Source organism: Myotis nattereri (genome assembly GCF_964212035.1).
Source record: "Myotis nattereri genome assembly, chromosome: 15".
NCBI lineage: Eukaryota > Metazoa > Chordata > Mammalia > Chiroptera > Vespertilionidae > Myotis > Myotis nattereri.
The window spans coordinates 49,703,682-49,715,723 of record NC_138090.1 but is presented as its reverse complement, the minus strand read 5'-3'; the positions used below and the strand labels follow the sequence as shown (position 1 = coordinate 49,715,723).

The 12,042-nt window shown below is 54.0% G+C and overlaps 1 protein-coding gene across 2 annotated transcripts in view; it reads right to left on the bottom strand.

Annotated features, from left to right (window-relative positions):
• AP2A1 (adaptor related protein complex 2 subunit alpha 1) overlaps positions 1-12,042 on the bottom strand; it is a 31,127-nt gene that overhangs the window by 6,024 nt on the left and 13,061 nt on the right. For both annotated transcript variants that reach the window (XM_081107684.1, XM_081107685.1), the window contains exons 5-9: positions 7,381-7,510; positions 6,688-6,789; positions 4,807-4,915; positions 535-685; positions 31-199 (exon numbers count right to left, since the gene is read on the bottom strand). In XM_081107684.1, coding sequence (XP_080963810.1) covers positions 31-199; positions 535-685; positions 4,807-4,915; positions 6,688-6,789; positions 7,381-7,510 — 661 coding nt within the window. The remainder of the gene's footprint in view (positions 1-30; positions 200-534; positions 686-4,806; positions 4,916-6,687; positions 6,790-7,380; positions 7,511-12,042) is intronic.

Genomic DNA, 12,042 nt, shown 5'->3' with positions numbered 1-12,042 from the left:
CCTGGCCCGGGGGGCGCCCCGAGATCACACCTTGAGGGCGTTGATGACGGTGTCAATGTGGGTCTTGACCGCCTCGTGGGAGAACTCGGAGCTGGCCAGCGTGCACATGCTCTCCAGGGCCAGGTAGCGCAGGTTGGTCTCGCGGTGCTGCAGGAACTGGCCCAGCTGGTTGCAAGCCCGCACCAGGAGATTGGGCTCACTGCCAGCGAGAGAGAGAGAGAGAGAGAGAGAGAGAGAGAGAGAGAGAGAGAGAGAGAGAGAGAGAGACACACGGGACATGAGGAGGCGGCCTCGGGCGAGGCTGGTCCATCCGCACCATCCTCAGGACCCAGGTCATGGCCGACCCGGTGACCCGGACATCGAGGCCACAGCCCAAATAAAGAGCCAGGAATTCTGCCTGCCGGGAGGGAGCCGCACCAACCTAGCAGGGTGCCATCCTCCTCCTTCTACCTCAAGGTCACAATTCCCAGACCCGCTCCCCTAGGACCGGGGCTCCAGGCCCGCCCCCGCCCCCGCCCCCGCCCTGGTGGGCACCTGTCGTAGTGGATGATGAGGCTGATGGTCTCGAAGAGGATGGCATTCTTGGCATTCGAGTGCTGGACCTTCTTGGACTTGGGCGGCTCCTGGGCCTTGTTGAGCACAGTCTCCAGACACTCGACCAGCCTGCCCTTCACGGCCGCGTCCTCTGAGGAAACGAAGGGCACATCCAGGCTGAGCTCTGCCGGCCCAGCTGACCTGCCGGGGGCGGGGGCCAGGCCACGGCCCACCTTCCACAGGCAGGGGGCCGCCCTGCAGCAGCGGCCAGGGCCCCGGGTGACCAGAGAAGGGGGGAGAGATGCCGAGAGGACCTGACTCCACACCTGGGCGCTCGTCCTGCTGCGCTCTGACAGGGCTGGGCAAGCAGCCCCACCTGTGAGTCTGTCTCCCTTCTGCAGCACCGATGCTGTTTAGGTTCCTCACAGACCAAGTTCCAGGAACCTTCCCCGGAGACACCCTGACACCCAGCGCTCCCACGGAGCGGACTGAGTGTCTGAGATAGACAGACGCTAACCACAAGCTCCCACGATCCCCACAGCTGCCTTTCCCTGCGAGGTGAGGCAACGCCGTGGACAGAACAGCTGCCACATGTTCCAGCAGAAATGCTGCACCACATCCATCAGGCATTCAACAGCAGGCAGTGAGTGGGGCCCTGGCCGGTATGCTCAGTGGGTAGAGAATTAGCCCTCGGACTGAAGGGTCTTGGGTTCAATTTCCGGTCAAGGGCACGTACCTGAGTTGCAGGTTCCATCCCTGGCTCTGGTCAGGGTGTATGCGGGAGGCAACCAGTTGATGTGTTTCTCTCACATAGATGTTTCTCCCTCTCTCTTTCTAAAGATCATGAAAAATATCCTCCAAAGAAGATTAAAAACAAGCGGGTAATGGGGGGGGGGGGGGGCGCAGGGGACTGGGGAGACTATTCCAAACTAAGAAAATATTTGTGGTCCTAGATTATGCTGCATTTTGTTAAGCCATAAAAATAATGCTGTGTGCCGAAGCCGGTGTGGCTCAGTGGATAGAGCGTCAGCCTGCGGACTGAAGGGTCCCGGGTTCGATTCCGGTCAAGGGCATGTACCTTGGTTGCGGGCACATCCCCAGTGGGAGATGTGCAGGAGGCAGCTGATCGATGTTTCTCTCTCATCGATGTTTCTAACTCTCTCTCTCTCTCCCTTCCTCTCTGTAAAAAAAATCAATAAAATATATTAAAAAAATAATAATAATGCTATGGACAACTGGGGCAGTTTGGTGCCTGGATTGCAAATGACACTGTGAGGCTGTTTTGAATCTTCTGAGGTATGATGAGGGCACTGAGGCTTCATACTGCGTTCCTGGGAGACGTGTGTGGAAATATTTCAGGGTGGGGAGTGTTCTGATGTCACTTATCGTCGAGTAAGGCAGCGGCTGTCTGAGCGCGTGAGGAGGGCACGATGCAGCAGCAGAGGCATCCGGGCGCTACCTCGCCGCTCTGGGAAGTTATCTCTGTGTTTGAAACTTTTACTAATAAACAGCTGGCGAAAGCCAATGCCCTGGAATAAAGGCGGCAAATCTTCCAGATTAAGGGAGATGTATGAGAACTGAAAATCAAATTCGGGACTGGTACCTCGATTAGATCCTAGTTTGAACTGACCGAGGGAGACTGTTTGGGGGAAATTAGGAAACAGTGGGATTACAGAACATTGGGGAATCGTTGTTAGTTTGAAGTATGAATGTAGAATTGCTCTTGGGAATGAAAATCGCCATAGTTTTGAGAAACACATGACAAAATATTTAAAGGCAAAACATCATGATGTCTGTAATTACCTTTAAAAAAAAAAAAAATATATATATATATATATATATATATATATATACACACACATATACATATATTTTTTACTGATTTCAGAGAGGAAGGGAGAGGGAGAGAGAGAAAGAAACATCAATGATGAGAGAGAATCACTGATCAGCAACACGCCCCACATTGGGGACCAAGCCCACACCCGGGCATGTGCCCTGCCTGATCAAGAATTGAAGTGACCTCCAGGTTCATAGGTTGACACTCAACCACTGAGCCACGCTGGCTGGGCTGTAATTACCTTTTAAATATGTCAGAAACACATAACAAAATAAGAGCGTGCCGCCCTAACCGGTTTGGCTCAGTGGATAGAGCGTCGGCCTGCGGACTGAAGGGCCCCAGGTTCGATTCCGGTCAAGGGCATGTACCTTGGTTGCGGGCACATCCCCAGGGGCTGTGCAGGAGGCAGCTGATCGATGTTTCTCTCTCATCGATGTTTCTAACTCTCTATTCCTCTCCCTTCTTCTCTGTAAAAAAAATCAATAAAATATATTCAAAAAAATAAGAGCATGCCTACAAGAAACACATGAAGTCTAGGTGATGGGTATTTTCTACTTGTTTGTATGCTGGAATTTTTGATGTTGAAGTTAATCTGCGCCTGGATATCTTTTCCATTGATTTTTATAGAGAGTGAAAGGGAGGGGGAGAGAGGCAGAGAGAAGGAGAAACATCAAATGTAAGAGGGACACATTGATCGGCTGCCTCCTGCCCATGCCCCAACTGGAGCCTAAGATCGACCTGCAACCCAGGTATGTGCCCTTGACCAGGAATGGAACCCACAACCCTTCGGTGCACAGGACGCTCACCACTCACTGAACCACACTGGCCAGGGCTGGAAATTTTTTCGTAATACTTGTTAAAATAATTGCTTGGGCCATGGCTGCCATTTCCACAATGTGAGAAAGGGTAGGTGAGGTGCCCACCCTGGGCACGTCCCAGAATTATAAGGTGGGATTTCTGAGGTGGAAGTGGGCTTAAGTTCTACCAAACCCTTCTTTTCTTTAATATATTTTATTGATTTTTTGCAGAGAGGAAGGGAGAGGGATAGAGAGTTAGAAACATCGATGAGAGAGAAACATCGATCAGCTGCCTCCTGGACATCTCCCACTGGGAATGTGCCCACAACCAAGGTACATGCCCTTGACCAGAATCGAACCTGGGACCCTTCAGTCCGCAGGCCGACGCTCCATCCACTGAGCCAAACCGGTTTCGGCTACCAAACCCTTCTTTACAGCATGAGGAAGAGTCAAAGTGCAAGAGGCTTCCCCAGGGCCACAGACAGAGCTCATCGCTGGCTTCCACAGGCGGGGGGGGGGGGGGCTGCGGAGTTGCCTATATCACACACTCACTTAGAGCGTGTGCACACATACACTTGGACATGCACACAGAGAAGCATGCACACACACATATGTATACACACATGCACATGGACATGTATGCACAGACATGTACAGAATGCATATACACACCAATGTATGCACACACAGACAAGCATACGCAGGGACATGCACAGGCACACAGACATACACAGACATGCCTGCAATGCCTGCAGAGACATGTATGCACACACACACACAGAGACACACACACAGACACCCTTGCACAGACGTGCTGGCTGTAAAGATTCAGAGCTGCCATCAGCCCCAGGCTCCCAGCAGGTGCTTAGCACGCGGCTGAATGGGAGGGAACTGGTTCCTCAGGCACCGACTCTGTGCTAAGCACCTCAGACCGGGGCCCCTCAGTACCGCTCTGTGAGGCCAGACAGGCGAGCCCCCATGGAAGGGGGAGGGGCTTAGAGCATGGATTCTGAAGCCAGGCTCTGCCTCAGTCTCTGCCAGGCCTGGGAAGGCCACGTCTCATCTCCAAGCCTGTTTCCCTGCCTGCACATTGCAGGGGGGGTTCCCCTCACAGCTCTGAGGGGGTGGGGCAGGGGGGGAACAGACATTCCCATGCAGGACCTGGCTCTTGGAGGCGCGTCATCCATGACAGCTTTCATGACAATGGGGACATGAAAACCCTAACAGAGCTACGGTCATTCAAACAGCACGGCCTGGGCAAGACCTTAGACAGGGACCTCCCCATCCAACAGGGCCTGGGTTTTCTCATCCGAAAAACAGGCCTGACAACAGCCCCTGTGTCACAGGCTGGAAAGCGAGTGTTGCTCAGGAGGCTCTGGCCCACCACAGGGACCACAGGGGATCAGCAACGCCAGTGATCTGTCCGCATCTGTGCTACAAAGGGCGGGCCACTGGCTTCATGCGGCTCCCGCCTGGAGCCTTCCTGGCAGGTCCTGGCCTCAGGGCTCTGCCCCTGCAGCCGAGGGACAGGGCTAGCAGCACTGGCTGCCTCTGAGAAGTCCCGACACAGACCCACAGCACCACCCGCCTGCCCAGCGGGCCAGAGGCCCCAGGTCCCAGCCCAAGGGCCGGCGGTACCTGGCGGGGGGTAGCACTGCAGCAGTCGCAGGAGCTTCACCGAGAGCCAGGGCGCAGGGACGAAGTAGTAGGTGTAGTCCTGGAGGTCCGTGGAGGCCGAGGAGACGATCTGGGGGCAGGAACAGGAGGTGAAGCAGGGGCACCAGGCTGGGGGGGGGCAAACGCTGCCTTCCCCAGGGAGTGACGGGGAGGATCTGGGAGAGCCCGGCTGTGGGGGCACAGGATCTGCCCATCTGATTCCCTCACTGTGCGTCCCGATTCAACTCTGCACCCCCAAAACCCTGGCTGCATCCACCAGCGCACACATTGCACCCACTCGCTGGAGATGTTTCCCCACAGGCCTCCCCCGAGACTGGAAGCTGCTCAGGGGCAGGAATTGGGTCCCTGGGCCTCATACAAGGTCAGACCCCAGAAAGGCTCAGGGTAGACAAAGGTGGAGAATCAATGAAAGAGCGTGTGACTTTGTTTCCTCATGGCAAACTCCTACTCAACCCTAAAACCCCCTTCTCCAAGAAGCATTCCCACCATGCTCTGTGCCACCTCCATGATAGTATTGTGCCCGACCCCCAATGTCACTTTCTGCCTCCCCCACCAGGCTGGCCCACGGGACTATGTGGATGTGTGGGGAGTGAATAAAAGAATGACGGAATGGCTCCACCGGTATATATAGCTCAGTGGTTGAGTGTCAACCATGAACTAGGAGGGCACGGTTCGATTCCTGGTCAGGGCACATGCCTGGGTTGCGGGGCCCATCCCCCAGTGGGGGGCGTGCAGGAGGCAGCCGATCAGTGATTCTCGCTCATCATTGATGCTTCTATCTCTATCCCTCTCCCTTGCTCTCTAAAATCAGTAAAAATTCATTTAAAAAAATTAATTGAATGACTGAGCTGGTGTGCTGATCTCTTGCCTGAGAAGTCAGGCCCCTTCTTCCCTCCCCAGAAAACGTTTATATTGACTCCGAGTCCCAATTCAGGGATCACCACTCCCAGATGCCTTCCCGGGTTCCCTGGGTAAAGTGCTTCCTTTGGGGGCCTACAACGCCCTATGCTACCTCAACAGCACAAGCCTCCCCTTTACCGTCATTTGTGACTGAGCAGGCCTGCCCCGCACACGCCCCTCCTCCAAGAGGAAAGGGGGCTTCTTGAGGCCGAGGCCTGATGCATCCCTGTTCCCCACCAGCCCAGAGCCAGGCTCACAGGAAGCCCCGGGGCCGGCTCCCAGGACAGGGCATGGGGGAGGAGAGGAGAGAGGACGGAGCGAAGGGGGAGGCATGGGAAAGGAGTGGAGGGAAAGCAGAGAAAGCAGGAGGGAGAGACAGAGGGGCAGGCGGGAGGGAGGCACGTACGGATGGCAGCTCTCACTTCCTGGGTGCTCTCCACGTGCCAGACCCCGTTCTAACACTTTAGATCAGTGGTTCTCAACCTTCTGGCCCTTTAAATACAGTTCCTCATGCTGTGACCCAACCATAAAATTATTTCCGTTGCTCCTTCATAACTGTCATGTTGCTACTGTGATGAATCGTCATGTCAATATCTGATGTGCAGGAGGGTCTTAGGCGACCCCTGTGAAAGGGTGGTTTGACCGCCAAAGGGGTCGCGACCCACAGGTTGAGAACCGCGGCTTTATATGGATTAGGTCACAGCAGCTATGTTGTGAGGTGGGCACTAGGATCATCCCCATTGAACAGAAGGGACAACTGAGGCCCAGAGAGGGGAAGCCGCTTGTAGCCGAGCCAGGAGGAACTCAGCTCAGAGCCTGGGTTCCTAACCACCAGCTGGGCTGCCTCCCAGGGAAAGCAAGAAGGGCCAGGGACCAGAGAGGTGCCCCGGGGACAGGGACGGGAGGGCCCCCACCCGCAGCCAGCAGCGAGGCCACACCCACCCTGCTCAGGCGAGACACAGCCAGGGAGATGCACGTCTTGAAGTCATCCGGGTTCTTCTTGCAGAGACAGGTGATGAGGCTGACAGCAGCTGTGACCACGCCCTGCGGGGCAGATGAGTGGCAGGTCAGGGCCTGGTGGGAGGTCAGACTGGGGACAAGTGTGCAGGCTGCGGATCTGAGAGCAGAGATTCAGGAACGCACAGGGGTGGACTGTGGGGGGGAGGGGTGTGTCCTTAGGGGTGCATAGGTGTCACAGTGGGGCTCAGGGACACGACCAGCACTCACTGGGGCTCAGAGCAGAGGGTGGGTGGGGACTAGGAGGACCTGGGGGTGTGGGATTGGGACCGAGGCCAGCGTCTCTGTGCTGGCTGGGCAGGCAGTGGGCACTGGGGAACCTCTGGGTGTCAGACACACAGGCCGGGCTTCTTCTGAGGGGCTGGGCGGGTGATGGTGTTGGGGACACTGGACAGGACCCCTGGGCAGCCAGTGGGTGTCAGGGACGGGGATGGGCGTGCCTCGGGACACCTGGGTGAGTAATAAGTATTGGGGGGACCGGACCAGGGTCTCTAGGTGCCTTGGTAAAGGCAGGGACTCGGGTGGGGGCCCGGGCATCCAGGGCGGGGTGGGACCCCCTGCCTCCAGGTGGACATCAAGGGCAGGGATGGGGGGGGGGGCAGAGGCACCAGGTCTCACCATGTGCTGGTCATTGAGCAGGTGCACGACGCGGGCCGTCCACTCGCCCATGGGCACCAGGTCGGGCGAGGCCTTGTAGAGCCGCAGCAGACACAGGGCCGCACTCTGCTTCACGCTGTCCATGCTGTCCCTGTGGGGACACGACGTGAGGTGGGTGGGTCAGCGCGACCCCACGACTCCAGCCCCGCACACCTCCCCGCCGCTCGCTCCTCCCAGGCGGACCCGGGACCCAACCTGGCGCTGCTCTCATGGCCCTTGTGGGGCCACTGGCACAATGTCAAGCCTGACTCTGCACTTATTAAGTGCCTACTGGGTACCATCACGCTGCAGGCACTGTGGACAGACTAGTGAGCAAATTGGTGCAAACGCCTGTCCTCACAGAGGTCCCGTCCTAGCCCAGCCGTTGGCATCGAGGCACACTGCGCCCAGCCGCTGTTGTGGGGGAAGGTGCCAGGTGAGCAGAAAACTCAGTAACTGAATGAGGAAAGACAAAAATCTCTGCCCAGAACGCCCCGCCCCCGTGTTCCAGGGGGCAGCACGGGAATGTTCACGGCGGCCTGCCATCAGATACAACCCGAAGCAGCGGGAGGTGTCGCAGGCCCCGGCAGGACTAGCGGCCGTCTCTCACCGGCATCATCACGGCTCACAGCCCTTACTCGGGCCACACTCTGCACCAAGGCTTCTACTTATCAAACTGCTTAACCCTCGCCACAGCCCTCCAAGGGGGTGAATTCTGTCATCATCTCCGGTTACAAGCCGGGAAACGTCCAAATACCAAACCAAGAAGTGAGAGCTACTTAGCAGCTTGGTGGAGTGAAACCCAGACTGTGATAACATTAAGGGGAAGTTTGAAACAACATAATCTGGGGGACTGGGCCCAGGTACTAAAGGACAAAACCACCTGATTTAGAGGACAGGGAGGGAGGAGGGGAAGAGATGATCAAGGGACGTGAGCGGGGATTCAACTGCGGCTGTTTCATCGTTGTTGTTTTTTAAATATATTTTATTGATTTTTTTCAGAGAGGAAGGGAGAGGGATAGGGAGTTAGAAACATCAATGAGAGAGAAACATCGACCAGCTGCCTCCTGCACACCCCGCACTGGGGATGTGGCCGCAACCAAGGTACATGCCCTTGACCGGAATCGAACCTGGGACCCTTGAGTCCGCAGGCCGACGCTCTACCCACTGAGCCAAACCAGTTAGGGCTGTTTCATCATTTTAATAAACGTTTTTTAAATATGTTTTTAGTGATTTTTAGAGACAGAGGATGGGAGAGAGAGAGAAACACCGATCGGTTGCCTCCCATATGCATCCCAACTGGGGATCGAACCCGCAACCTGGACATGTGCCCTGACCAGGAATTGAACCGGCAACCTTTCAGTGCATGGGCCCACGCTCAACCAACTGAGCCACACCGTGCAGAGTAACTATTTCTTCTTTTTTATTTTTATTTTTTAAATTTTTTTGTAAATATATTTTTATTGATTCCAGAGAGGAACGGAGAGGGAGAGAGAGATAGAAACATTAATGATGAGAGAATCATCAATCGGCTGCCTCCTGCACGTCCCCTACTGGGAATTGAACCTCCAACCCAGGCATGTGCCCTTGACCGAAACTGAACCTGGGACCTTTCAGTCCGCAGGCCGATGCTCTATCCACTGAGCCAAACTGGCCAGGGCTATTTCTTCTTTTTTAGAGAGGCACGGTACCATGTGACTCAGCAATTCCGCACCTAGGCATCTACACCAAGTCACACAAATGTGAACGTTGTCCATGATCACAGGAGGTGGGGCCTTTTTTATAAATAAATAAACAAGATGTGGTCCATCCAACAAGGGAATACTATTACTCAGCCATAAGAAGGTATGAAGCACTGATCCAGGCTACAACACGGGTGAACCTGGAGGACATGATGCTGAGTGAAAGGAGTCAGACACAAAGGCCACAGGATTCCATTTGTAGCAAATGCCCAGAACAGGCGAATCTAGAGACAGAAAGCAGGTCAGTGGTTGCCTGAGGCTGGAGAGGGAGGCGTGTGGAGTGGACTGCTGAGGGCTGTCGGCTTCTTCCTGGGATGATGGAAATGTTCTGGAATTAAGTTAGTGGTGGTGGTTACACAACGTTGTGAAGATACTAAAGATTGTTGAATTGTGCCCTTTAAAATAGTTAAAATGGTGAACTTAGCCCTGGCCAGGTAGTTCAGTTGGATAGAGCACTGTCCCATATACCAACATTGCAGGTTTGATCCCAGTCAGGGCACATACAAGAATCAATCAATGAGCACTGGCTGGTTTGGCTCAGTGGATAGAGCGTCAGCCTGTGCACTGAAGGGTCCCGGGTTCAATTCTGGTCAAGGGCACATGCCCAGGTTGTGGGTTCGATCCCCAGTAGGCAGTGTGCAGGAGGCAGCCAATCAGTGATTCTCTCTCATCATTGATGTTTCTATCTCTCTCTTCCTCTCCCTTCCTCTCTGAAACCAATAAAAATAGATTTTCAAGAAAAAGAATCAATCAATGAATACATACATAACAACAAATTGACGTTTCTCTCTCCCCCACCCTTCTTCTCTCTAAAAATCAATCAATAAATTAAAAAGTTCATTTAAAAAGAGGTGAACTTCATGTTATGTGAATTTTACTTCAATTAAAAAAAAATCTACCTAAAGAAACATTCCCACATGCCCCAGTCATTGTCAAGGCCGAGTCTTCAGTATGAACAGTCCAGCCCGCACTCAGACCACCCAGCCTGGCCCACACTCTGGCAAGACCGGGGCCCCTCGGCAGTCACTTCCCCATGCGCATACATGTCTGTCACACTGGCCCCTTTTCCAACCTCGCCGGGTCCAAGTTCTTGCGCTCAGGGTGGCCAGGACCATCTCGCAGCTCTCACCACCACTACCCACGCCCTCCCCCATGGAAGTCTCCTCTGTGTCTGAGCCGGGGCCCACCGTGCACCCCCTCCCCTCCGCTCAGATCCCAACACGCTGGGCCGCCCGGGCTCTGCCTCCGGTCCTTCTCTGTCCTGCCCATGTCCTCCCCGCGGGACTTAAGAGGCAGGAGCTTTCATTCCCAAGATGTTGGTCCCCGGCCACACAGGGCTTCTGGGCACAGGGACTGTGGCGGGTCCCAACTGACATGTGATGTGTGTACGTTACACGCCACGTTTCAAAGACCTAACACAGAAACACTGTAAGACAGCCTGGGGATGCCAAACCGGTTTGGCTCAGTGGATAGACCATCGGCCTGCGGACTCAAGGGTCCCAGGTTCGATTTCGGTCAAGGGCATGTACCTTGGTTGCGGGCACATCCCCACTGGGGGGGAGTGCAGGAGGCAGCTGGTCGATCTCTCTCATCAATGTTTCTAGCTCTCTATCCCTCTCCCTTCTTCTCGGTAAAAAATCAATAAAAAAAAAAAAGACAGCCTGGGGAATATGGCTCAGTTGGTTGGGCGGCATCCTGTGCACCGAAAGGTTGCCGGTTCGATCCCCAGTAGGGGGCGTGCGGGAGGCAGCCAATCGATGTTTCACTCTCACATCGGTTTCTCCTCCCCCTTTTCTCTCTAGAAATCAATAAAACAGAATCTTAAGAACATTTCCCCCCATCCCTTTGTTTCTCTGGGCTGCATTCCCATTCATTTCTTCAGTTCTACTGCCTGTTTAACCTGCTTTGATCACTGTCTATTCTGCTGCTAAACCAGACCACTCAATTTTTTAAAAATATCGGTGATATTTCCCAGATCTGCTTGCACTTTGCTCGTGTTTAAATCATTTTCATCTTCCTTGGAGCCTATTACACACACTTATTTTACATCCCATAGGACGATTCTAATTTGACTGTTTTTTTCCGTTTTCTTTCTGCTGGTTCTCCCTCGAGGTGCTTGCTTCCTGTGTTTAGTGATTTTCGACTGTGAGCTACTCACGGAACTCTGGGCTGCTTCACCGGTGGGAACCTTTGAGGCCTGTGGAGAAGGTGGGTTTCTCCAGAAAAAGGCGTCTTTGCTTCTGTCAGCCACTGGGGTCTACCAGTTTGCAGCACTTGACACTAAAGCTTGGCTGAAGGATTTGTGGATGACCCAGGTAGGCGGAAATCAGGCTGAAAACCAGTATGCACGCTGCTCTGTGCCAAGGTTCAAAACAGGTAACTTTGCTTACATCTCCTAAGGGTTTATTTCCAAATCACGCTCATTCTGAAGTGTGGTCTCTGGAGCCTCTCCTTGGAAAAGCTTTGTCTTCTGTCCCCAGAGGCTGCAGGGCCCCCCAAACCAATACTGGGTTCACGCAGTTCAGGGAATGCCCTCTAAGCAAGATGTGGCTACAGCACTTGGCGCATCTCCCGGTGCCAGGCTCCGCTTAGCTCGTGGCCTGTCCTTACTTTTGGCTCATGAACATTGACGAATATTTCCTCTCCTCTCTTATTCAATATTGACAGCTGGGTTTCAAAAAGAGCGTCAGGAATCTAGTCCACATGTTGCCAGAAATAAAAGTCTTACCTGTCCCCACACTAGGCTGAATGATCTTTGGTTGATTTATTTTATTTTATTATTATTTTAATCCTCACCTGAGGATATTTTTTTCCATTGATTTTTCGAGTGGAAGGGGGGCGGGGGGAGAGAGACACATCGATTGGCTGCCTCCCACAGGAGTCCAAACTGCAGAGCTGGGGA